Genomic DNA, 27342 nt, shown 5'->3' with positions numbered 1-27342 from the left:
AGTAGGATCAGTTTTTGGGATGGCACTGATAAATCCCATGTACTTCTGCTTCCAGGAAGACCCTTAAAAAACCTCTGCTTCTGCGGTTGCTCAGAGATGATGACAGACGATGCAAGACAGTGGAAACAGTGGTCAGGACCTGGCCCCTGGCAGCAACAGACCCGATCATCCTTTTGTTTAGAGAGAGGAGTGGTGGCAGGATCTCCTGGTTCTTTTAGCACTGAAGCTGGGCTTTGCTGCTCAGAAATGGGTCTGTGTGGGCTCAGTATTCAAAAATGAAAGCTGAGGTGATTGATAAAATGGGGTAGAAACTGCCAGTTACCTTAGTTCTTAATAATTAACTGGAAGTCCTTTAATGAACTTAGTACCTGAGTGTGGAATTTGGAATCTGACCCTTACTATATCTAGATAAACAGTGTGGCCGAGCCTGTGGCTCTCTCTGCAAGCTCCACTCTCAGCTCACTTCTTGGAGGTTCTCACACTTCATGCTGCAGTCAGGAGCTCGGCAGAGTCCAGCATGATTCTTCTTACCGTGCTGTTCCTTTGCGTCATTTCCACCTACTCAGCCTCTGTTAAAGGTAGGTCTGTACTGGGCTTGGTTCAGCTTCTGCCTCAGCAGAGGCAAAACCAGTGTGTGTATGCAGATCTCTGTTTTGCCTCAAAAATTATCAGCTTTACTCAGACATGCTCGAGTAATACAAGATGCATTTAGTAGCTAGGTGTAAGTGCTTGTGGCATTCCTCTCAGCAGAGGTGATGGAGGAGATGATGTTTTCAAGTGCACAGAGCCAGTGGTGTGACCAGGAGATCAGAGATCTTGAACTTGCTTAATCAGGACATAATGTGGGGGCACTGACTTCAAAGGGACTTTTCACTCGCTCAGAAGTTAAACACATGGAGTGCTCTGTGGAGCAGAGCCAGGAAGTGCTCAGGGCTGTCCAGGTTTCAGCTTCTGAGCAGTTGACTCAGCTACCACTGAAGTCAGTAAGAAGCACGCTGTTAATTTCATGAGAACATTGCTCTGTAGTAAGTCTTGAAAATCTGGATGTCTGCAGAAACCCTGTGAGCAGAGCTTTACTCAGGTGTCCTGACAAAGTCAAGGGTATGAAATCTTGGAGACTGTCTGCTTCAGCAGTGCCAATGTATGAAGCAAGGAAAGGTGTCTATAGTAGTGACTCTTCATGTACAGCTTCATGTTAAATTTAGAGGAACAGCAACCTTATAACATAAGCTGAGTTTTTAGTTTTATGAGGATGTCTTCATCATGAGGGGAAGCAGGGGCAGCACGCCATCCTGTGTTAAGCTGTTAAAAAGGCTGTAGAGATGCTCTCATGGGTGCCACCTCCTGCGTTCTGCAGGGAATCCAGGACACTGTGTAAAGCACAGAGCAGCAACCTTCCTTCTTCCCTGCCTCTATGCACCCTCAGGACAGGAGTTATAAAGGAGAGAAATTTGCAATCAGTGCTTTTACCTGTGAGATTATTTCATGAGACTGCCACATTCAATTTATGGCTAGGTACCAATATGGCACATTTCTGGTGTCTGATCTTCCCAGATTCCCATTTATATCAATTAAGCAAAGCTTCTTGATGTGAAGTAATATTTGCTTGTCACATTCCCCAGGATACTGAGCAAGCATTTTCTCTTTAATTAGTCATCCCTTCAGCTCTGCTAGATTTCCTCTCTCTCTTGTGCAGAGAGATTGAGAGCTAAATTACTGGCCCAAAGGCCACTTAGGGCCTCAGTATGAGAGCTGGGATTAGGATTAGTGTTTTACCTTTTCATTAGGCCATGCTGCCTTTTGGAAATATTGAAACATTATTCTGTTCAATTCAGGTAGGTCAGCGCACGTAAAACTTTCCTACTGCAGTTCCACTTGAAAAAATGTTTTCAAATAAGCGGATGGGGTTCGCTTTTTAAAGCTATCTGGTGTCAGAGATAGTGGCAAATATGATTTATGAAGGTAGAGCTAGCAAGTAGTTAGAGACACACATGCTGTGCATGCCATATGTATTAATAAAAGGCACAGGACTTGACAGCTGTCTCTACTCATGCAGTGTAACCTTCTGTATAATACAGTATCATGATTTAATTATAGACTTGGCATGTTACCCTTAATGACAGACACTTAACATTACTAGTCAAGCTATGTGTTATGCACTCCACCTTGGAAGCAGCACTTCTGACCCCCAGAGAGCTTGGCTGGGCTGATGGCAGTCTGTGTGTCCGTCTCTCCTCCCTTCTCAGGCGGTGGGACACTTGCCATCAGCTGAAATGTCAATGGCTGCACAGGCAGCAAGGATTCCAGTGCTGTGCTGAATACAAAGGAAGGAGCTTCTAAAAGGGTGACTTTTTATTAAGAAAAGTTTCTATCAGAAAGGTGTTGCAATATTCCTTTTAAAAAGTACTGGTGTTTTCTTCATGGAAGTTAGCAAGAAAATTTAGTTGTGTTGTTTTGAGAACTAGTTCTGGTCAGTGACCCTGTGCCTCTGTCTGTCATCTGTCAAGATCCCCCTTGCCTCTCAGCCTGACCACAATATTCAGTTGTCTCTCTTGGGTTCCCCATTTCCACAGGGGTAAGTGCTAACTCTTTGGGACTGCTTTCAATACTGTCTCATCCCTGCTGCTTCTCTTATCATGATTCACTCTCGACCTACCCTTTCCCAGTCTGGCAACTAAAGGCGTCTTCTGCCCTGGCTTCTGCAGAGTTTTCTATGTGTGAATTGGTGACAGCTTTCAAAACCTCATGTTCTTCTAGCTTCCAGGAATACTTTGCAATTATTTGTTTCTTCCATGACACTTGCAAGAAGCTGCTTTATCATTTGCTCATCTGTTTCCTTTAGGATGGAACAGCTCTATTGTATGTGGGGACAAGCAGATGCTAAAAGGGATGAGGAGGGAAGGAACTCTTACAAAAGAAGAATAAAACCATGTATGTGTTCAGCTGTGGGGAAAGGAAGAGGGTAGGTGAAAGGTGCTTCTAACTGAGAATAGTTAACCACAACATGCACCTTAACTAATAAGCTACTTGTCTCTGAGCACCCAGATAATTTCTCTTGGATGTGCTATTCCCCTATTTTTTCCTTTAGATGGGACTGTGTTTAGAATGCACCTAGTGGGTGATATTCCTAAAATCTCAGCCCATAATAAGTCCTTTGCACTGCAGTTTCTGCTTCAAATTAAGGACATTTTGAACTAGGAAGCAACTGGCTCCAAGGGACTGCAGGGCACCTCGTGTGTCCCTGAAAGGCATAGCCACCTCTGAGCAGGCACTGAGCATCCTCTGCTCTCAAGGGTAAGGTAGCTTCAAAGGAGGGAATTAGGGAAGGAAATTGGCTAGGAAATTCACAGTAAACCTCCAGGAAGGGTTGCATGCCGCTTGGTGACTTTATTTTGAAACAGACACACAAGACATGCAAAAGCAGACAAGCCCCATTGTGCCAACATGAATCCTTCAACCTCCGTGGGAAACAATCAATAGTTACAGCTTTGGCCTCTCCTGTGAACAGGTTGAGCCCACTGGGATCACCAGACTTGCTGCACCACATCCTCAGCTGGCATAAAGTCTATTTAGTTCTGTAACTTTGCCAGCTTACACAACTTGCAGATTAAACTTGCTGGAGTGTCCATTTTGCTCAGGGAAAGGTTCTTTGAAGCTGACCTTAATCCACTGCCATGGTATCTGAGTGAACAGGGGGACGATGTGAGCAAAGTCTTAATGAAGCAGGGGTTTTGGACTCCTTAAGAACTGCAGAATGTATCCATCCAGCCAGGATGGAATTACTCCATGCACCCCCCTAAATGGGCTTTAAAATATTAAAGTGAAATAAGACTGATTTTCCTTTCTATCAATGCAGTGATTTGAAATTTATTTAAGTGAGTCAGACGAAACAGAAGGATATAGCATAAATCAGGATAGCCTGATGAATCTCTGCAGGAGACTTTGAAGACACTGATTCCATTACAGCATGCTTAAGAATTTTTCTGAGATGTTGTGAGAATTTTTTCTTCTTTCCCCTGCCCTTCCCTGCACTTGTCATAAGACTGAAATGCATCTCCCTGAGGACAGCACTTTGTGTTTCTTAGATTAACTCTGTTGTGAACTTGTTTCTGCTCTGTACCTCCTGAACTCCATGATGAAATTGCTAGTGCATTCAGTGGTGCAGCATTTGGGTGTGTGAGGCTGGTGCTGTGCTGCTTACAGATAGCACCTAAGGTCACTCTGTGTGTGTTTGCCTTGAGAATGTTAAGAGCACTTAGTGTACAGCCAGCTTATTTTCCCTTCTTTTCCCTTTTACATTTCTTAAAATACATAAATTAACAGCAGAGACGGAGCTATGGGAACAATTATTTAGTTGAAAGAACAAGAGCTTAATTATTTTATCTAAAAAATACATTCTTAATGTTTTCATCAACTTCATGTCACCCTTGGGCAAGACTCTCAATGGAAAGATTCCCAATAAACATTCAAGAGATGCAGAGAATGATTTGGCTCCAACAAATCACATCAGTGCATTTCACACTGCTAACCACACAAATTGCGTGATTATTAACAGTATTTTGAGTTGCAAATAATTTTGGATTAATTTGTAATACTAACATAGCTGAAGAAAAGAATCTGACAGTCTTAAAGAGCTAGAACAAAGGATTCTGTCACCTTTCATATGTTAAATATGTATGATCAGTATCAACTTAATCACAAAAAACCCCAGCTGCTTCAGTGAGACAGCCTCTGTGATCAAGAGTAGCAGGATCAGTCCCATTAATCTTTTGTTTGTAATTAAATTTGTAATTTTTCTAAAGGTTTCTTAGAGAAAATGGTAGATTATATGAGTTAGTAAATTCTAAAATGATGTTTGTTTTTGCTTTCCAAACAGGGCACACTACTGGGCCAAGCCTAAATAATGACAAGCTATATAAGTTTGCTTACTCAGCTGAAGTCTATGTTGATCGGGTGAAAGCATCACTGCAGAGAAGTGCAGGATATCGGATTTCTTCTGGTGTGGATGTCAACCTCTTATGGAGAAATCCTGACAATGATGATGACCAGCTGGTCAAAATTACGGTAATGATTGCCATCAGACAACTTAAAACATACACAATCTTTTCTGCACTTACCTAGCTGCTAACCTAATCTCAGAGAACTCACTTTCAGAACACAAGCTAAACCTTTCATTCTCTGGTCTCATCAACTAAACCCAGCTGCTTTGATGATCTAATTCCCGTAGAATAAGATTTCACAAGTATCAATCTAACATCATAAGCCAGAACTTCAGAATATCTCCTGTATTTAGAAATTGCTTCATACAGCACCTATAGCTTCAAACAGCTGGTGTGCAAGCCCTTACCCAAGGGGCAATACGTTGTCCTCAGTTGTAGCTGCAAATATTTATAAATAGAAACTGGGTTTGGTACTTAGCTTTCTGGTGGGATTTTCTGGCACTTATCTCCCCAGTGGAGAGCACTGGCTTCTTTTGTAAAGTTTGACATAGTAATCATGGAAGATTAATAATCAGAACCAGAAATGCAGAAATAAAGAACATTTATTGTGTGATTTAGTCTATCTAGTCTACTCCAGGCCAATTCTACACTGCTCTCTACATTAATTTTCTCTGCTTTTACTTTGCTAGATGAAAGATGTTCAGGTTGAAAATGTGAATGAACGTCCAGCTGCTAAAAACATCTTCAAAGGAAAAAGTACAGAGAAGATAATCGGGAAAGAGTATCTGGAGGCTTTACAGAGGCCTATATTGATTGAGCTAGTCCGTGGAAAAGTAAGAGCCTGTCTTTTAAAATTCAGTCCCTAAGGAAACATGACACATAACTTTTGTAACAGACTTGAAGAATTTATCAGTTCACTATTTACTCAGTGTTTTTAATAAGCCATTGTGTCCTATCATTCTGCGTGAAATACAGTAGTTTAGAACAGACTGTAATTTACCTTCTAGCCCAAGCCTATTGTGTGTTGAGAACAACACACAATGGGGAAGTAAAAGTAGATTGTCCACAAAGATAGTTACACATGTGGATATATGCACAGTTGCTGTGTGGGATTTGTGCTATTGACTTCAGTGAGGACAGGATTTTGTCCAAGATCTGAAGGCAGAAAAGAAGATACAATTTTTCATGAGGGACGTTCTATTGAGTCTGTGAGGAACAGTGTTAATCACTTTAAACCCTTATCAAGTATTTTACCAGGATTGCTTTTCCCAGCTGTTTGGCTTTCTTATTTACTTCTGTGTCACCTGCAGTTTCAATGGTGCCAAGTTAATGAGCTTGATGCTGAAAGAGCTGCAGCCTTACATGTTTTCCCCACACTGGGAGACTGTCTCCGAAAATCAGAAGAGAAGGGTTGGAGAGCAGATGTGTCTCAACATGTGCCTGGGTTTATATCCTGCTCTGAGAGAACCCCAAAGCACTGTCCCAGCACAGGAGCACCCATTTCCATTTGTAGCTCTCAGTGTCCCCATTTCTTTGACACACTGTCTCTGAGAAGGAGATTCAAGTACATCCATATCACTCTCTTTTTCCCTGCAGAGCTGCTTATGAAAGCTGCCCTTGTACTCAGCCTACTCTTTTGGCCAGGGAGTGGTGAGGCTTGAGCCATGGCTGCTCCTGCCTCCTGCCCCTGGTCCTTCACCCTCCTGTTGCTTGTGGCATTAGGCCACGACCCCCCATTTTCCCCTCTGCAGCTTGGCAGGTGGGGCATGGGCAGAGTGGCTGTGAAAAAGGAGGAAGGTTGAAGGTCACACTCCCTTTTCCCAGCTGCAGAGTGGAGTGAGGGCTGTGACACTCTATCCCAGCAGGATCTTTACCTCCTGCTGTAAATAGGCACTGAGCACATACCCTGGCCACCAGCTCAGCCTGCTGAATTGCAGCTGCTATCAGACCTGCTCAGTAACTTTCAGACTCAGCCTTGTCATCACTTTTACACAACATAAAAAGAAACAGCACAGCACTGGCTGTGAACTGTACACATCCCTACATGAGAACAGAGGTACCAGAAGAACACATTCAGAATGCATCTGCTCCTCATACATTGCACACTTTCACATGCTGAGGCTAAGATGTAGTATTAAGAACTTGGGCTTTTTCTCAGGTAGTAAGGTCTATACACCCCTTTTTTGATTTCTTTGTGGTATGACTATTTCATCCCTGGCACAGTAATTTCACTTTTCAGGGTTACCCCAAGATAATACACTGATTGTACTTACAGTTCCAGATAAAGGGGCACTTTTAAAGCACCTTGAATGCAAAGTGGAGGTGCAAAGTCTTGTTACCAGAGGAGAGGCTCAAGCACAATAGTTGACCCATGAAGTACAAAGGTTGTGATACATTTGACACGTCATTGAAGTCATTCTATCTGTGATTTATCTATGATTCATCCTGAGTTTTTGTAACCTGTGATTAAAGTGCAACAGATATTATGCCCCTGTGGGGAGCGATTACCTGAGGATTATGCAGAAAAATGAGTCACCTGTGAAATTATGAAAAGTTTCCCATTTCCCATCTAAATTCTCTCTAATTCCAGGAGGAGAGACGCTCACTGCACTGAAACTGTACTTAGGTTCAGCTGAAGGCCAAAATGTGTTTGTACTGTTATTTTCAGGCCCCGAGGCTCCACAGATTGCTCAAAATAAGCAAATAACAGATCCAAATTCAACTTCCTAATGAGAAAAAAATAAAGGTAGTTTTTCTAGAGTGGATCCTCACTATTCCTTTCTAATTTAACAAGATTTGTTGTACACTTTTGAATGCTTTTTATATACTTTTTCCTCGTGTTCCTACAGGTCAAAACCTTCTACTCATATCAAAATGAACCTGGTTTTACTCAGAACATTAAGAGAGGTCTGGCTAGCCTTTTCCAGCTACAGCTGCACTCTGGCTCTTCTCCTGAGGTATGATGCTCTATCAGGCAAGATTATCATCACCTGAGGAACAGGCAGAGCCTGATCTGCTCTGGAAGGCAGAGCTGTGGCTCCTGCTGACTTCAGAAAGAGTGAACTGTGATAGAATTCAGTCCTTTCATCACATATGAGGTCAGGAACGTAAAGACAGTCTTCTGAATATTTGGTGACACTAATCAAATTGCTGCAATTAGCATAAAGTAGTGCAATTCATTTGATTTAAAATACCTTAATAAATTTAGCACAATTTGGTAATAAACCACCTTAAACCAGGTCACTATAAAAGTGATTATGCTGCTGTTTAAAGTTGATTAGTTCCTAAATTCAATTCAGTGGAGTCCCATTCTAAATCCAAGTACCCACACAAAGTCAGCACTGATTTAGCTGCATCCATTTAAGTTACCTTCCACTGTTAAATGGAAGTTACCTTCCACTGTTAAATTTCTAAACCTGTCCCCTTGGACAAAGCTTGAATTTAACTCAAATTTGTGAGTATAGTGTGAGCTGCCTGGTATTTCCTAATTATTTTGTTTAAACAGCCATTGTTACTTTTCTTCCTAGCCATCTAATGAACAGTACCCCTGCCAATCCAAAGCAGATAGTTAGAACCACTGACATCCTCAAAACTGTTAAATAAACCCAAGCAGTGCAGCATCTCAGGTACAGGATTCCAACAGCGGAGAAAATGCTTCAACTTTGGAAGGTGTTGGGGGGTCGCAAAGGTAAATTCAAGAAATTGTCCTAATCTAACTCTCCTTTCCAAGGTGGACATTTCTGGGAAATGCAGTACTACTTACCACGTGCGGCAAGATCAAGTGACTAAAATAAAAGACCTGGACTCCTGTGAAATAGAAAAGAAAGGATTTACCAGCCACAGCCAGGTATGATTTCTTTAACAAAAAAAAATATATTCTTCCTATTTAAAATATATTCTTAGCAGCTACTACTCATCTTCTCAGAAGTCCTTCTTGCATTAGAGAAAGCAAATTCTATATGTGAATTCTACTAGCCCAAATGTAGTTCCCATGGAGAACAGGGAATGGATTCTCCTGTGGTGTAAACCAGTTAGGCTCAGCCGATACAGATCCAGTCATAGTGATAATAGCAACCTTTTCCCCATCTGCTGTAAATGCCAGGCAAGATGCTGACTCCTGAATGAAGCCTGCTCAAGCTCCATTGTTGCCTGGAAGATCAAGGCTTCCCTAATGCACAGGTGTAATACAGGAGATGTGCCATAGAGGTAACTGAAGCCCTACTACAGCCCTAGTGGTCCTCTACTGTTAGTAAATGTCTTTCTAAGTAGTCACTGCTGAGGGCAGGCTGGACACCTGCTGAAGGCACTGGGATTCTCCACATCAGAAACTGGCCTTTCTCAGCTCAGATAAGTACAAAGACAGCACACACTCTCTTAATAAACTGCCTTAACACTATGACTGGGTTCCAAATTTTCACACTTACCATAAAGACATAATCTTGTTTACAAAACAAGAAGCAAAGCCAGCCATCTTGTTTGATCTGAGTGTCAGCATGACAATCTCATTTACAAGACATTTCTCTGGAAAAGATTCTTGTCTTATTTAAAGCATATCTTAAACTAAATGTAGTACTGGGTGTTTTCTCAGTTGCAGCCTGCTCCATAGCTTCCTGCCCTGCTCCTACTGTCTTTTACCCTATTACATACTGAATTTGAAGCACATATTGTGGAAGTGAGTGACTTCTTACTGCAGAGGGAATACTTGAAAGCCTGGTTCATAGGCTTAATTTGCGATGCCAGCCTATATGCACCTTCCTCATATAGCTCAACTTCATTGCAAGTCTTGCCCTCATTTGGAATGGTGGGCTCTTTTCCTGTTTGTTGTTTGTTGAGTAGCCCTCTTTCTGTTTTATTTTTAAATTATTTTCAGATCTTGGATGTCAGTACAAAAGCCACATCTGCTACAGTTTATGTGCTGGAAGACAGTTTCATTAAATCAATTAAGGCAGAAGAAAATTTCATTTTCGTTGTGAACTACCGACGAAAAACAGGTGCCAAAATAGTTTCAAAGTAAGTTGGGCAATTGGACTGACATTGATGCTGGCAGGACTAGGGGGTTCAAGTCAGGTTACATATGTAGGTCTGATAGAATTGAGATCTAAGGCTGTGAACTCCCCAGGTAAGGATTTAGGTCTCTTTTTTATCCATATACTGGTCCAACTGTGCCAGGTACCAGGTCGAACTTCAATTAAGGGTTCCACCACACTGCAAATAATAAATAATGGCATTCATGAGAAGCTAACGGGAAGCAGCAGGAATTGGCCAAACCCTTTTAATCTACCCATTACTGCTATCGGTGTTCTGTCTTCTCATTTCTCAAGAAATACTTCTGATGGATTTCCATTTCCAGTATGTGAGAGTTTGGAAGTATAGAAAATAAAATCTACTGCATAGAAAGGAAACAACAGTGAAACCTAGATCTGTGTTAGACTCCAGACTCCAAAGCACTGAAAGTGTGGAGCTACTCATACAAGATAAATGATTCAGGCATCTCAGAAACAGTAGATATTTAAAAGAAAAAGTGCATTCAAAAATCTCACTTTCCAGATCTTTTAAGAGGAAATATATGAAACATTTCAGAATGTATGTGGGTACTGAAGGCTGTTTATCAAGTGTTGTAAATCTGTGCTTTAGAAAGTCTCTCATACAGGTATTTTATTGGACATAACTCTAGCAGTAATTGTGCTGGTATCAGCTATTTCTGTGACCTTAAAAACCCCACAGACTTGCCATGTTCTGAACATTTTAAAATAAGATTCAATCAGTCTGTATTGTATAGTTTTTTGTCTGTGGAGGGGTTTTTTGTTTCCTCTTGGTGTGATTTCTGCATCATTGTGCTGATGGTTGGACTCTAATGATGTCCTCACTGTGTGGATGTACAGGCAGAGGCTGGAACTGAAGTCAGTCCAAGCTGGGATGGGACTGATCGCTGCAAAGCAAGTCACTGGTGTGATCAAGACCTTGGACCCCAATTATGTTGCCATGCCCCTGGAAGCAGAGCCAGTGAAATCCGAATGCAAAAAGTGCCCTTCAGTAAGTAAACACAGGTTCATTGGACATCGGGTTGCTTAGCTGAGCAGGACAAGTGTGAGAGCAAATTTTCTGTCCAAGCAGAACTGGGACAGGTCCAGCACAGCATATAAAATACACCCTGGAGTAGGGAGTATGGAAGTGTTGCAATGGTGCTCACCCCACAAGAGTGTCGTAAGATCTACCACTAAAAGTACCAACCTTTTTGCTCTCTTTTAAAGACTGCAATATTTCTCCAGATCACTAGAAAATACAACATCCTGTTGTTTTATCTCACCTTTGCCAGCCTTGAGCTGGCAGAAGCTTATTTCCTCTGGATGGAAAATTAATTTTAAGATGGTCGACTGGTGTTCATAAACAGTTCTGTCATGGAGGAGCTGAACTGTTCCTAGGAATTCAAGTTCATTAGCCATTCCTCAGGCAGGATAAGCATTTGTTGGTAGTATATTTAACGTCTTCTTACTACCTGACCCCGAGGAAGTCTTTTGTTTAAAGGATTTTATAAGTATTTTACAAGTATAGAATGGGGCTTTAGTATTCTTAGGTAGTCCAATAATGTTATCATTTTTCCCTGGGAAAAACATTGCCTTGTTTTTTTATATTTAAGACATCTGAAGGCTAAGAGCATGGCACTGTAAATGCATCATCTTTTGTTTTACTAATGATGTTCATCATAAACTAAATAGATTACTACAGTGACTGTTAGCAAACAGTATTAGTGCTATTACCATTGAGGAATGAATGGGAACATTAATTTAAGGATCATTATTCTCTGGTGTTGATAAGCAAGATATAGCTTCTATTTAGCACACATAATTTTAGGCCTCCAGAGATACTTCTTTTGAGCACAAATATGTTCCTGTATTGGAACTTTTGCTATTGGAAGTAGCATTACACTGTAATAATTTTTCTTGTCTAATGCTTGTGGAGCCACAGAGAAGACCAAAACCACATATTTGGGGAATATAGAAATTATGCTGCGTGTGTGCTGGAGCAGTTCTGAGCAGGGAATATCAAGGCATCCTAAACAGAGTAGGGACAGGTGGTTTTTCCCTGACTCTCTGCCTGTTGATGTTTGTGCTGACCAATTTGTCACTTGTGACTGAGTTTGTCATAACAGTTATAATTTTCAGACCAAGATAACAAACACAGTGTATAATTCCAGAGCACTGCCTGGGGGCTGAGCTATGTCATTATAAACCTAATGGCACGAGGAGAATGAAGTCTGCTTTCTCACTGTATTTTTCAGTAACTGCTATGAAAAGATGGGCTCTATAAACAGAACACTGTATCCAAAGCAGCAACATAGCATATGGTACTTATATTTCATGGTATACATTCATGCCCTGCTGACATGCTATGCCTTAGAGTTTTACATTCTCAAAGCCCTTTTTAAATTGTAACAGGTCTTATCTCTATGAATTTGATAAAATAACCATTACTACCCTCATTTCCCAGACAGCAGCTTTAACTTCTCTGAGGTTATGGCAAATGTTTGCACTTAAAATTAGGTCTAGATTTCTGTGTTTAGACAACATAAAGCATGTTTTTTTCAGAAGAGCTCATGTATCTTACACTCTTTTATGCTCGTGGTTCATATGGGGAAAGATTCTTGCCCCTTCTGAAGGTGAGGTGGGTTTGTTCTGTCTTTTGCAGCCACCTTTTGTATATTGGTAAACAGCTGTCATGCACTGACATTCAAAACCAACTTGCTTGGTTTAGAACCTCTTGGTTTGGCTGGAGTTTTCCTAGAGTGCCCACAAGACCTCTGTTCTGTTCTCTGTCAGAGGAACAGAGGTCTGTGTCCATACTGGGTTGCCATGTGGAAGTGTGTGCATCTTGTGCCTGAATGTTTGGGTTATTATATCCAAACTGCCTGACATTCACATCAGGAGACTGAGAGCCCTCAGAAAAGTCAACTGTGAACAGTGTTTTTAATGCCATGGTCACTGCAGGAGATGGCAGCTGCTCCTGAGCACCCCCAAAAGGAAGGCTTGGTCTCTGCTCTCTTTTTCTTGAGATGGCTCCAGCTTGCATCTCTCACCTTGCTTGTCTCTAGGGTATGGGGCAAACTGACTAAGAGCAGCCCACACAGCTGGGCTCTGCACAGGAGAAGATAAGGAGTAATGAGGTTAGAGGTTTTTTTTTTTTTTTTTTCTGGACTGTGGTGCAACTTCAGCAGGGGGAATAAAAGTGACCTATATATTTATCCAATTTCAGTTAATAATAGCAACACTGACCTTGGTGCTAAGCACTAATTACCAGTTGAGGTTAAAAGACCCATCTGTGCCTCAGAACATGAGCTCCTCCCAGCTGGTCATTAATCCATAGGAAATATCCTATGTCTCAATCATTGTTGCCTAATTATTGTTTGTTACAGTCAACAGAAGTTGCACTCTGTACTGATGAATGATACTTCTAATTGCCAGCAGGTTCAAGTGCTATTGCCCAACACAAAATCCACAGAGGGGAACTATTTTAGTGAAGGTCAGATGGGTGCTACTGTTATTTCCCACTCAGGAAAACTGCAGTAAAGACTGCTGCAAAGAACAGCTGAGTTTTCATCAAGGAATGTTCTCGATAACTTGAGATAACAGAAGCAAAGGCGAGGGAGAGAAGAAAGGTCAAAATACTGGCACCAGTTTCTTATGGGAGTGTATCTGGAAGGACAGATATAAGTGCTTTGCTACCATGTTGGCTCATTCAGGTAAAAAATGTGGTGTGGGTATAAATACAGCAACCACCATCTTACCTTTTATTTTGTACAATAGCTACAAATCCCTTTGTATTAAAGTTTATGAATAAAAAATGGGAATAACTTCTTGGACATTTAATCCTGTTCTGTACTAACCCAAAATTACCATCTTCTCAAAAAAAAACATGATTAATAGGTGAATTGGGGATTGTGCATCTCCCTTTAAAAAAAAAAAATCTACTTTAAAAAAAATGAGAACATAAGGCAAACACCATATTCACCAGAAAGCATAGTAAATTTGCAAGAGAAAAGAATTCACTTTATTCCAATTACAGTATAAATAAATTTTATTGTTCCAAAAGAGATTGCAGTTAAGGTCATGGACAACATCAGGAAAATACTAAAGAGTTGGAAGAGAGACAGCTGTAGAAAGATTTCTAAGATATTTGTGCTGGGATATCATAAATTACCTAATACTGAGCTAAAGGATTATCAATTTGTTGGATTTCAGCTACTTTGAACAACAACTGTCCTACATATCTGGATTTATTTACTCTTATTTTGAGAACTGAAACCACAATCTGAGAGATTTGACATAATATGAATTGTTTTGCAGCTTTCTGAGCACTGGCAGAGCATCAGAGAACAAATGCATCCTGACAAACTTTCCAAACCTGAAGCAGCAAAAAGCTTTTTGTCCTTCATTCAGAACATCAGAAAAGCTACGAAAGAGGAGATACTGAAAATTATTAAAAGTGAAAGTAAAGAATTTCTGTAAGTTACCATGAACAAGCTTTTAAAAGTTTTATGTTACTGAAAAATGCAGAAGGGCAAATTGCATACAAAGAGATTGAGTTCTACTGGTGATATCCTTGCAATGCAAACCCAGTGTTCAGTACTGTCTACAGGAAAAGGATTTTTTTTGAGTTATGTTTGTTCTTGTATAATAATAAATTTTCAGTACACCCTTCAGCCACCAGGGTTGGATCTACAGTGCAAGGCCAACATGCTTTGTAGTTTAGCCAAAGGTTCTCAAACCAAATGGCTGTTCTGAAACACTCTATAACTTGTTCTTGACTTCCCATTTGTTTCCTTCAATAGGAAATTCAATAAAGAAGGGGAACACTGGTGCCTAGGAATTGTCCCAGTATTAGAGTTTGGTTGTGAACAGCATGCACTCTGGAACTTGAGCTCAAAAGCATTTCTGAGTCATATGGTCAGGATCTTTCAAATAAATTGTAGCAGTTAGCAATGGAGATAATCCTGAGAGTCACTCAGGTAGCATAGAAGCCTTTTCTCTCTGTGTCATTGTACATGCAGTACTAAAACACGTCTTTATATGTACAACCTTTTCCTGTAAACTTTAATACACTTGTTATAGTTGGGTTTTTTAATACTTTTTTTGGTCTCCTATCTGCATAAATTCAAATACTATCCATGGATATGAGTTTGTGTACCATTTTGAGGTGAAAGTTCAGGGACACTTTTTCCAACAAGAGTAAAAGATTCTCTTACTTGCAATGAAGAGCTGTTTCAGTAGATTAGCTTCTTTCTCTAAATATGCAGCCAAGTCTTTTCAGTATTGATTGGCTCATTGCAATGATATGTTCATTTAATTTGCACTTCTTTGTAGTCCACAGGTAGTGGATGCTGTAACCTCAGCTCAGACCCCAGAATCACTGGAGGCCATACTGGAGTTTCTTGACTTTAAGGATGCAAGCACTTTTATCCTGCAGGAGCGGTTCCTGTATGCTTGTGGATTTGCTTCTCACCCCAGTGAAATGCTCCTGAAATCATTAACTGTAAGCCCAAGGACAAAACTAATACAACAGAGATAATACTCTTATGCCTCAGCCCAGTCAAAGGGGAAGAGAAGAAACAACTGTTGCTGTTTCTAATTTTCCTTTCTTTATGCTTTCCAGGGTTTCCTATAAGTGTGCTATTAACATAGAGCCTGCAAACAACAAACATTCCTAGGTCCAGACTGAAAGTCTGTTTACTTTGCAAAATATTTCCAAAAGTCATTACTTGAAAAAGAAACATAATACTGAATGTTAGGAAAACAATTTGAGGATTGTTTGATTGTTGCCTTATGAAAGTCCTATAATCAGAATTGTAAATCCCCTTTTTTTTCTCCCCAAACGAATCTACTTGAGACACTGAATATAACTAAAGGTGAAAATGGCACTGAGTTATTATATGTAATATATATGTAATGATAGAACTGTGCTGTGCTTAGCCTGGGCCCTGGCCATTGTGATAATCACTGCCCTTGCATTGCATTAATGTTCACAGAAAGTGAGGGAGCCTATTGAACCCACAGCAGTGTGGCTTTCATGTTTACACTGAGACCCTAAACAGCTTTGCTTTTGCATGACAGGAGAAGTTCAAGGGGGATGTCGCCAGTCAAGAAATCAGAGAAACTCTTGTCATTGTAATGGGAGCGCTCATTAGAAAGCTGTGTGACAGGGAAGGCTGCAAGCTGCCAGTGAGTATCTGATGGTCACTGCTGCCCAAATTCTGGTCTGCAACACATGGGACTGATCCCTGGGGATGTTACTGGGAGAGCATGACAGACACGGGAAGCAGATTCTCCCACTTAAATTAGTCCATGAACTCTTATGTTTGATAGAGGATTGTATTTTTTTAAATAATGACTTCTGCTTTGTCAAATTTGGGCTTTTATCTTGTCTCTTCCCATTTCTGTGGCTAAACCTGTCAGCAGAAGCAGTGCTTGTGCTGCCTTGTCCAAAAGCTTTGCATATCCTCAGAGAAACACTGGCAAACTCAGGATCTTTTTATTATTTGCAATCACCTTAGGTTATTTCACCTCTGTGAAGAAAATTCATTGATTCAAGTACTCAACTGTGCCCCAAACATGCAGAGAAGGAGGAAGGCTTTTGCTCTGAGCATGAACTAAGTAGGTGCTGGTGTTAGAGGATCAGAATGATCAGACAAGGCTGCTGGATCTGTATTGTTCAGCACTACAGCACATCACTGAAAAGATACAGAGCCCTTTTAATTACTTGAACAGGGCCTTTTAATTTCTCTTGTTAATTGCCAAGTAGTTTTATAACATTATATTATGAGGCACTGAAGAAAACTTCCTTTGCCTTTTTTTGTGGGGACTTCTTGGCCCCACAAGGAAGACCTCTGAAGTCCCTGAAACAGGTCAGGAGCAGCTGGCAAGTGATAAAACTTTGGATCAGGTGTCACTGTGGCTGCGGTCACTTTGGTTATGCTTGAAGGAAGGCATCAACGAACAAATGAAACCTTTGCTAACCCTGTGCCACAAAAACATGCCAGAACCTAGCCCTGCCCCTTCTACTCCTGCAAGGGGAAAAAGGGAGGTTTATGATTACCATTTATTGTGCTGTTGATTTTCTTAGGCTGTTGTGGAAGCCAAAAGGTTGATTCTAAGTAGACTGGAGAAGGCCAAGAAAGACGACAATGTGCAGATGTACCTGCTGGCACTGAAGAACGCACTCCTTCCCGAAGCAATTCCAGTGCTTCTGAAGTATGCTGAGTCAGGAGAAGGGCCCATCAGCAGCCTTGCTGCCACTGTCTTGCAGAGATACGATCCTTCTTTTCTCACCAAGGAGGTAAGAAAATATACTGCCCAAGAGAAGAAGTGCAGGAGACTGTATTAAAGATAAAGGACGAATTAACAGAGTTCATTTCTTGTCATCAGCAACATGGACAGTGAGGTTGAGTACAATCTCAGTAAGTTTGCTGATGGCACCAAGCTGTGTAGTGCAGTCAACATGCTGAAGACAAGGAATGGACTGGTGGACACATGCTAGTCAGCCCAGGGTCACACACAGCCACCAAAGGTGGCATGCAGTCTGCAGGGAAACGGGGCTCTGCTCGCCAGAGGGAGCACTTGGGCACCTGTGCAGCCCCTGTTCTTTCTTGTGCTTTCACATTGGGATAGCACACAAAGTAAGAGAAGGGTAAAATAGCTGCATTTTAACCTGCAGCCTCCAAGAATTGGAAAAGACATAGAAAATAGTGGGACAAGAGGTCCTGCCTCTGCTGTATTACCTTGCATTCCATTTCATACCTGCCGCTGGCCATCAGGATTGAGGGCTGTCAGGGTGCTGCTCTGCAAATGAGCATGTTGGAGGCCATTCAGTGGGACTATGTGGCTTTCCACAGACTCCCCTGTAACAAAGATATGTCACAATCTTCTCAGGAACACTCCATCCCAGGCACTATCTAGAAAATTAAAATAACAAGATTCTTGGTTTTTAAAGTACATGTTTCCTTAACAGTCAAGAAATCTCTGTCTTACCTCTGCCACACTTGTTCTTAGTGCTGCTACTTATTTACAGCCCCGCTTTGAAAACCAGTGTGTAAGGCTGTATTTGGTCTGTGGCTGAGAGAACATAACAGTTGTCCCACTTGTCCTTGTGGTCACTGAGCTATACATGTCTCAGCATTCCAAAAGGACCATGAAAAACATGATGCTGAAAATATATCCTTATGTATTAGCCTTAGCTATGGAGCTAACTAAGCTAACTTAAGCTGATATTATAAACGAGATTCCAACCTGTACTTTGCCCAGTCATCTGCATGAGCACTGAGTGAATAATGTGTTTCCTGACCAGGTGAAGGAAACAATGAACAGGATATACCACCAGACTCGCAAAGTCCACGAAAAGACAGTGAGAACCACAGCAGCTGCCATCATCTTAAACAGTAACCCATCCTACATGGAAGTGAAAAACATCCTGCTCTCCATTGGGGAACTGCCTATGGAAATGAACAAGTACATGCTCTCCATGATCCAAGATACACTGCGCTTTGAAATGCCTTCAAGGTACATTAAGTTCAGTGTAAATAAATACAGCCTTCCTTACAAAGAACACAGGTTCTCATTAATTACTAAAACTTAAGGACAGTATAAGAGGATATCTTATTTTTATGTCCCTTGTATTGTTATTTCAGAATAAATCCCTTAATTTCAATATAATTATTTTAATAGGTGTTCACATTTCACAGGTACAAAAAATAATTGGGCATCTGACTTGCATTACTGTGAAAAATGTCTTCTGTTAATCTTACTTCTCTCAATGGGTCCCTTGCTTTTATATTTTCAGAACCAGTGATGTGGAAAAATTTTAAACATCACAGTGTGAGAACAAAAATAATCAATATATATCTTCTTCTTAAAACCGTTAATTTTCAAGCAAGGCCTTTGCTTGCCTTTCTTCCTATGACTTTAGGGAGTACCTGAAATTGAAAGAGAGACTCCAGGTTAGGTCAGATTTTTAGTGGGAAAAGGTAAGGGTTTTGAAGGCTCTCTTTCATACTGGGAGATTCACCCTCTCTCAAATTTGATCTTTCTACCAAAAAGTAATACATTTGTTACTGTAACATTTTTGTATCTCAAAAATGGTGTTGTTTGTTTGTTTTGAAATCCCACAGCAAAACAGTTCGGCAAGTTCTGAAGGACATGCGTGCCCATAACTACGATCGCTTCTCCAAGATGGGCTCTTCCTCTGCCTACACTGGATATATCACTCGTATGTAACCATGAGACTGCCTTTGAACCCTCTTTGTATTCCCAAACATTTCATTAATCCACTAGTGTAGTCACAGGTACCTTCTTTCTTTTTTAATTAAGGTGGTCCTGATGTGTCATCCACATACAGCCTCGACATCCTCTACTCCGGCTCTGGCATTTTACGGAGAAGTAACATGAACATCCGTGTTTTCGACAGAAGCACTGAACTTCATGCCATCCAGGTAACTGCCACACTGTACATAATAACTTAGCCAGTATGTGCTCCTTTTGTTACAACTTCTAAATCAATTCAGCTAATGCTTAAGACCATAAGGTTTGCTGCACTGGGCAGAGAAGAAGCCAATGACAGGGGAAAGCCAATGACAGGGGAAAACCCCACAATGTGGCATATGTTTGCCATAAACAAAGGAACAAGTGTTTTGTTCTTCATCACACATCGTGGTCTGTGTCTACGTAAAGCCTATGCTGGTTTATCTGATGCAATCAATAAAAGCTTTGTGAGTTTGTAAAATTAGGTCCCAGTTCAGGTATGTTACAGAATGGAAATTCAAGGAATAGATCAAAAGTACAAATCAAAGAGATTTCAATGTCTGTGTTTTAGACTTTTCTTAATATTGGCAAGAACCTTCAGTATTATAATTATCCTAAATTTATGCAGGACAAAAATTGTGCAGTGGAACATCTCTGGCTTTTCCTCCCAACTGTCCATGAAAAATAGTTTGATGAATAAAGGAAAATGTGTTTGAAAGAAAACTATTCTCAGGATAGTGATCTGCATGTGGGTAAATTCTGCTCAGCTCCTAAAGGGCAAAAACATGGCATGAGATTATTTTATTTTCCATTTTTCTAAGTGCTCTTCCTAGTTCCATTAAGTCTTAACCTCATACCTTTTCCACTACAACTGCATAAATTAGAATTAGGCATTTAGACATTAAGAAAATATGTGGTGGTGTTAATAGTCTGAGTCAGGCAGGATTTTTTCATTGATCACTGTTCCTTCGTAGGTGGTTCTCGAAGCTCAGGGTCTGGAGTCCATAATAGCTGCAACTCCTGATGAAGGCGAGGAAAACCTGGACTCCTTTGCTGGCATGTCAGCCATTCTGTTCGATTTACAGCTCAGGCCAGTGACATTTTTCCAAGGGTATGGTGATCTAATGTCTAAAATGCTCTCGGCAACTGGAGATCCCATGAACGTGGTGAAAGGACTTGTCCTCCTCACAGACTTCTTACAGGTACTAACAGCACACTATTTGCTTCTTTTACTGTCTTTTAAGCACAGATGGTTCCTCCCCCATAATGCTATTGTAGGACACCTTATTTTCTTTATTCTCAATGCTGATAAACCTGACCAGTGTTACACAGGCTATCTTTACTAGGAGAGCAATAGAAAAGTCATGAGTATTAAAACCATCATGAAATTACGTGGAAAGCAAACTAGAACGAAGGTGAGAACAGATATTCTAGAAAATAAAACAGAAACTTAACAAAAGCAAATCCAACTGAGTTTCCTGGTGAGAACTCATATTGCTCTCAGCTATGACCTCCCCTCCCACAGTTCCTTGTAATACAGTATTGTCCCATGTAGCCACCTAAGTTTTCCTCTTCACAAGTTGTCCAGGGACCTTGTGTCCAGTTAGGCAATAATTGTCAGGTGAATGAATCAGAGAACTATCCTTCAAAGAGCAATGCTAAGAGGTCCAAATTTCAACTGTTAATTTCTAGGCAAAACAAGGAATTAAAATGAGGATTACACTTACACAGTTTTTATGCAACTGTCACCCCAAATGATTTGCTAATTTTGTGCTTAAATAGATTCACATATAAATATAACTGGCTACATAATGTGTTATTGGAGGACTAAGAATCTAAACATCTCTCTCGAAGTGCAGGGTCAGCACTTGGTTTGTTATGTTTGCTCTTCCCAAGCTGGGATCTCCTTAGAACCTGTGGATGTGACAGCTGTACTCAGCTCACTAAACATCTGCAGTCTCAAACTTTACTTTTGGCTTTTCCCATTTAATTCTTGACCAAAAGTAGATGATGAGACAATCAACTCTACTCAAAATTACACAGAAACATCCTCTGCACATTATAGGTTTCTCCATCCAGAACCCAGCTCAGCTCCTTCTAATGGTATTTTAAGACCAGAGGGCTTCCCAAGTAGTGCCCAAATTGACTAACTAAAGCTCATTCCAACAGTGCTTTACAGTTCACACACAGATTATGGGCAAAAACTTTACTGTGACCTATTTAACAAACAGACCGCAGAGGTGAGAAAGATAATCATGTCTAGTCCTGAGCATAGGGAGCATTTAGAGAACTAAATATTTCCAACTGCTGTGCATGCATGAAGCTCCAGACATACTCTGGCTGAATCAGCTGGCTGGGCACCCCTAGAGCTCCGTCCGCCAGCAAATTCTCCACTCCTTGCCTTTGGAGAACCTCTCAAAAGTCTGGGGCAGCCAGGGCTGGGACTGTGTGCTATTTTTAACAATTTCAGGGTGCAGTGTTTTCAGTCAGTCACTGCCTTTTTGGAAGCCTTGGCAGCAGTCTTACCGCCACACCACACAAAGGCAGGAACGGTTTAAAGCATTGTTGAACACAGCTTTAGGCTGAGCTGCCTTTTAAGCACAGCCTATCTTTCTAAGAAGGTCTTATAGCTACACTCCAACTCAACAGCACATTGACATGGTTTTGGCACTTCCATGTGGCCACAGTGTTGTTTGAGGGCTAAGAATAACCAGAAGTTCTATTCCTGCTATAAAATAAACAACTCTCATAAAACTGTTTTCGAGACTCCTAAGTCACCTGCATTAAAGTTCAGCAGTGTTAATAGTTCTCCTAGGCAACACACCTGCTAGAAGCCCAGAGAAATTAAATACTGTATTAATAGATCAGAGAAGCCACTTGAAAGCCAGACCCCAGTGGAAGGTAGCCAGTTCCCAGAGAAGTGCTTGTTGCAGCCATCTCTGTGTTGCATTACAGTCAGATTGCAGTACGTAAAGACACTTTCTTATTGAAACATGGCACATTTCAGCATTTTAAACAGTAACTAATGACTGATTCTGATATTTTGGGTCACATTTTCTACTGCAAATGAGACACAAAGCTTAAAATAGGAAAGCAAAGGAAAATACTTCTCCTTAGGAGGCTGGGTCCCTGTGATTTACACCTCCCTTCAGCCTGGATTGGATTTGCACATGAGACGAGGGACAGGGCTGAGCTATAAATAAGGAAATAGATGAGCTAGTAAAACACAAGACAAGTGCTCCTTAGCTTTTCTGCTGGTTTCAGTGACAAATACAGCTTAATTCTAGGTAGCATTTAAGTCTTGAACTGTGCAGCCTTTGTAAACCCAGCCTACTTTAATATTCTTGGGTGCAATTTGACAATACATCTAAAAATATCTGCTCCTCTGGTTGTGTGTATATATCTCTGCCAGCATGTATACTGTTACCTCCTCACTCATTAGCAGCTACCCACCAATCCAGTCCCAATTAAAAGTAAAGTAAAATAAAGTGAAACGAGGTTTATGTCCACACCTAAACAGACCAACAAGGGAAGTATTTTATGCCCAATTGCAGTCAGTATAAAACTCCCTTTGATTTCAGAAAGATTTCAATTTCAATCCATGATTTTAACCTGGGTGAAAATAAGAAATCAGAGCATCATATGACCACACTTGCCGGGGTCACACTGGATTTATAAGCCACAGCCAGCCCACTGCATTCTTTAAATCTCAAGCCCACTTTAGCAGCAGCTGACTGCCAAGATGGCTCTGCCAAGCTGGTTCTGTCAAGGAAATAATTTCAAGGATAATTAACTTACCCTAAAAGGTGAAGTAACCATGTACAGCTACCATAATTATCCGAGTCTTCGATTACAGCCGGATAACTTTAATGTTCTGAACAAAAACCTTCCCTGATGTTGCTCCTTGCTGTAGGGATTAGGAAGCTAGACTGACTCTCTGCTTGCTTCTTTCTTAAGTCTTGGGACAGCATTAGTTGGAACCACTGGAGTACTGAATAACTAAGAAGAGAATATAGACTTCTAGGGTGCATGGATATCAAAAAGGGGCAGGAAATTCACATTCCCACTGTCCTATAAAGGCCTGCAACATTACAGGTGCTGAGAATACCACAGGCACAGAAACCTGAGAGGAGGGAGAAAACCATCTGTGAGACTGGAGAAGGTGTCCTGTATGTAAGGCACATGATCAAAATAAGCTTTTCCCAAATTAATATTTCTTTTAAAATAGTGGATTAATCCACGAGTTCTTAGGGAAGCAGGACAGCTATATAAAGAGAGCTAGACTGCCAAGCTGGGTGAACTTGAAATCTTGGCTGTGTGTCAAACCTTAAAAGGAATGAACTGCCACGACCCTGAGCTATATTGCCACTTCCGAAATTGACTTTATGGATGTGTAGCTAGTCCAGCCTTGCAAGTTTCATGAAGCCATAAGCACATTTGATATTTGATAGAAAATGCATTAAATTCAAATTAGGGTGCATTAGCTGATGGGTTTGGCCACCCAGCCACTGAAGACATAACTCCTGTCATACGGTGGATTTGGAGCCACTACACAAGCAGCAGCCTCCTACTGCCAGTACAGGTCTGCTCAGGGATGCTGCACTGCACCTGTGCTGGGCTTCCGGCAAGGAGTTCAATCTGATTTAGCTGGACTGCTGTCACAGGCTCCGTGGGGCTTGTGTGGTAGCTCTTGGAGACATGATATTCCCTGCAGTGACACTCTGTGCAGAAATTATGCCAGCTGGCACACAGGGGAGAGGGGAAGGATGCAAGGTGCCTTGCTGTAGCTTCATCCCATTTTTGAGTGAGGGAGGTGCATTGGGACGTTTTGTCCATCCTTTCAGAAAATTCCTCTATTCCTTTTTATTCCTGCAAAATGACAAGTGGTCTGGGTGCAGGACAAAAGGGAATAAGGAGACCACTGCAGTCAGTAACCTGTGCTTTCCCATGGCTCCAGGAAGTCCAGCTGCAGTCTGGACCCACAGCCAGTGCAGAGTTCATGGGTGGACTGGCCATCGACATCTCCGGAGGGATGGAGTTCAGCCTGTGGTACCGCGAATCCAAAACCAACGTCAAGAACCGGTGAGATACTCCCAGCACATGCTGTAGCTGTAGACAGCTCAGGCTTCTTAGCCATGGTAGCACCAATGAGATGAATTTAAATATAAAAGATCTAGTAGATGAGTTAGAAATAAGCAATTAAATAAATAGAATTAAATAGTTATGTGCATGGGAGAATGTCTGTACTTCTCTTTTCCTTTCCACCTGGATAATACCAGTTCCCACTGGTCTCATATGAATTTATATACCTTTACATCAAGAACAGGCTCTTTTGAGGGCATGTATGCATTTTACATATGTATGGTAGGACTGTTTGTAATTCAATTTCCTCTTTTTTAATGTGCTTTGAAACAACTGTAATGCCTAATTTTTTTTGTAGGGTAGCCATGTTTATAGCTGGTAACACCGAGGTGGATTCCTTCTTTGTAAAAACTGGTATGGAAACCACTTTGGAAACAGAAACAGCTTTAGACTTCATCTCCACGGTGCAGTTTTCACAGTACCCATTTTTGGTCTGCATGCAGATGGATAGAGTGGACTCTCCATTCAGGTAAGAACTAAGAGCACACACTTTCTGAGGTGTCCTCCAGCCAGCTCCTGGAACTCTTGGTTTTCATAGACACGAAATTAACCACTGAGGAAAATTCCAGTCTAACATGATCAGGTGCAGTGCAGGCTGTTACACACACTGACCTCTCTGCTAACCCATTCCTCCCTGTCCCTTACCCCTGAGATTCAGAAATAACCTTTCTGAAGATCACAACTGATCAGCTCTGAATGTGCACTTCAGTCCAATTCTTTAATTTGATTTTGCCAGTGAACTAATGTAAGTGGCAGGACAGTAGTGCCCTCGTGTGCATTCAGTTCTGATGGTGACCTCAGGCTTTGCCAGCAGTAGTTCTCTGTTATGCTGTTGAGAAATGAAGTGCAAAGCCTTCATGAGCCGAAGTAGAAAGTTTTCTTTATCACCTGCTATTTACTTGTGTCAACAAAAGTACCTGGTCTGGTACTCCTGCAGCCATTGTGTTCTATCATACTTTATTAAGGCACCGGTTTTCCTGAAAACTAAACCACTGTGCAATAAGGTTAAAAAGATGCTCTTCAGTAGCCAAAGAATAGTAATTAAATTGCTTTTATTGGGTATACTGCTCTCTCCTAATCCCTGTTTGCTAAGACCTAAGGAAGATAAGATTTGCAGAGCCTGTGCCAGATTTCCATTCAGGTTTTTCTCATCCAAAAGATGGTTAAAGACCTGAGAGGATTTAAAGACCTTGAGAATCTCCAGGAAATCCTAAGAAAACAGTGTCTGCTATTCTGCAGCTACTAGAACATCTGCTGGTTATGTCTGCTCACTGTGGAAGGGCCACCTCGCCTGTGTGCGAGGTGTTTGTAACAGGGTGCAAGCTCTGCATAAACCTGCTGATGCCAGAGCCCGGTGCTGTGTCTTTGCAGGACTCACATGACCAAGTATGAGAGCCTGCCCTCTGGCAGGCGCTACACTGCCAGGAGGGGGAAGGCAGCCACGCTGGCAGGGAATGAATACCCTCTCCACCAGGAAAACTCCAACATGTGCAAGAAGGTGTTCGGCACAAAGTCTGACTCTGCTGGCAGCTGGTTTTGAAAGCAGCACCTGGGCTCCTGCTTTCCTGAATCCCTCAATGACTTAGGCCTGCACGCACCTTACCAACATGGAGCTTGACCTTGCACTGCTGCAGTTAATGGGAAATTTGCCATTGATTTCAACGGGCCAGGATCAAACTCTCAGTGCGTGCACAGTGTTTACATATTAACCTATATTTAAAACTTTTGTAAAAAAAAAAAAACACAAGGCAAATAAAGACCAATTTGGTAGCATTCCATGCGCTCCCATAAGGGTGGTGCCCATTCTTCATTTTTACTTTTTTGTGCCAAAAGCAAAACTAATCCTTCGTTTTTTTCTTCTTGGGGAATACAAAAGTCTGTGTTTTTGACGTGTGGGAAGAACAATTATGATGTATAAAGAATGATTATTTATAAATGTATTTTAAAGTATTTAGGTGTTTTAGGCCTATGACCGATCTCCATTCACATATTCAAGTACAATTAACATCCAGATAGGACCATGAATTCCTGCTTACTCAATATTGCCTGTTTGCAAAAAAGCAGATTTTATTTTACATGATTTCAAAGCATTGTGTGGGTTTTTTTAAGCAGGCAGAACTTGATTATTATTATTTATCTTTTGGAGTTTTTTTATTAACTGCTGTAGTTAAATACAATTGATTAACAGTGTGGGGTTATGTTTCCAGAAGGAACTTACAGTTGCCTTAATTCTGTTCTCATTGAAATCAATGGTGTAATTTCTGTAGCTTACCAGAAGCAGGAGCAGAGTTAAGCCACTACTGGCGGCTCATCAAGGTTGCCTCCTAAAACTTTGTCTCCCTGTGTGTAATCAAGGCAGGTGCATTTCAAAAAATGAGCATGCACCAAGGCAATTCTGAACTATGAAGAAGGAAAGGATCTTGAAAGAAATAGATTTTGGATGCACAGTCTAGCAAAGCCTGTGCCAAGCCAGAATGTTTTCTTCTAGGTAAGTTAGGCTTGTATTTCAATGCAAAAAATAATCACTACTCAGACAAGTCCTCTGATTAAAATTACTTAGACACTTCAAGCAGTGTCTTCATGGGATCTGTGAAAAAAAAAGTTTTACTTTTACATGAGCATTGCAGATTAAAAAAGAATATACCCCATCCCAGCTCAGCTGATCTCTGATCCATCTGATTTAATTTCTACGGGACAAGGTGGGCAAGTGCTGTCAAAAAAAAAAAAAGCCAAGAACAGTTGTTTATTTTTAAAAAACCCAAACCCAAAAGCAGGTGGGAAAAACTTGTAAATTGCCATGAAAAAAATGTATTACAAGATTAAGAAAAAAATTCAAACTCTTTTGTGTTGTAAAAAACCAAGAGTGCAGAAGTCTGCAAAAATCAAATTGTCAGTAGGATGAAATGGTCTGCTTGTTGTCTTTCCTGAAAATGCTAGCACATTTCTAGTCAAAGCCTAAATAAAACAGGTAAAAA

General features: G+C 41.0%; 1 protein-coding gene across 1 annotated transcript; it reads left to right on the top strand.

Annotated features, from left to right (window-relative positions):
* Positions 1-442: 442 nt before the first annotated feature.
* Positions 443-27342, top strand: MTTP (microsomal triglyceride transfer protein). Its single transcript, XM_068187511.1, has 18 exons — positions 443-578; positions 4877-5064; positions 5630-5773; positions 7790-7897; positions 8671-8787; positions 9811-9950; positions 10823-10973; positions 14282-14439; positions 15299-15467; positions 16046-16153; positions 17055-17267; positions 18276-18487; positions 19096-19193; positions 19295-19416; positions 20200-20427; positions 24183-24307; positions 24666-24836; positions 25739-27342. The coding sequence occupies exons 1-18, from the start codon at positions 518-520 to the stop codon at positions 25905-25907; spliced, it is 2682 nt and encodes an 893-aa protein (XP_068043612.1). The 5' UTR covers positions 443-517; the 3' UTR covers positions 25908-27342.

This window comes from Anomalospiza imberbis, chromosome 4, assembly GCF_031753505.1.
Source record: "Anomalospiza imberbis isolate Cuckoo-Finch-1a 21T00152 chromosome 4, ASM3175350v1, whole genome shotgun sequence".
In the NCBI taxonomy this organism is placed as follows: Eukaryota; Metazoa; Chordata; class Aves; order Passeriformes; family Viduidae; genus Anomalospiza; species Anomalospiza imberbis.
This window is presented reverse-complemented; position numbering and strand designations above follow the sequence as displayed.

What these genes read in the sequence shown, in the direction of transcription:
- MTTP (XM_068187511.1), top strand. Translation starts at nt 518, where the DNA reads ATGATTCTTCTTACCGTGCTGTTCCTTTGCGTCATTTCCACCTACTCA. An exon ending in GGGAAGGCTGCAAGCTGCCA is followed by an intron (nt 16,154 to 17,054) that starts GTGAGTATCTGA and finishes TGATTTTCTTAG; the next exon opens with GCTGTTGTGGAAGCCAAAAG. An exon ending in CGCTTTGAAATGCCTTCAAG is followed by an intron (nt 18,488 to 19,095) that starts GTACATTAAGTT and finishes GAAATCCCACAG; the next exon opens with CAAAACAGTTCGGCAAGTTC.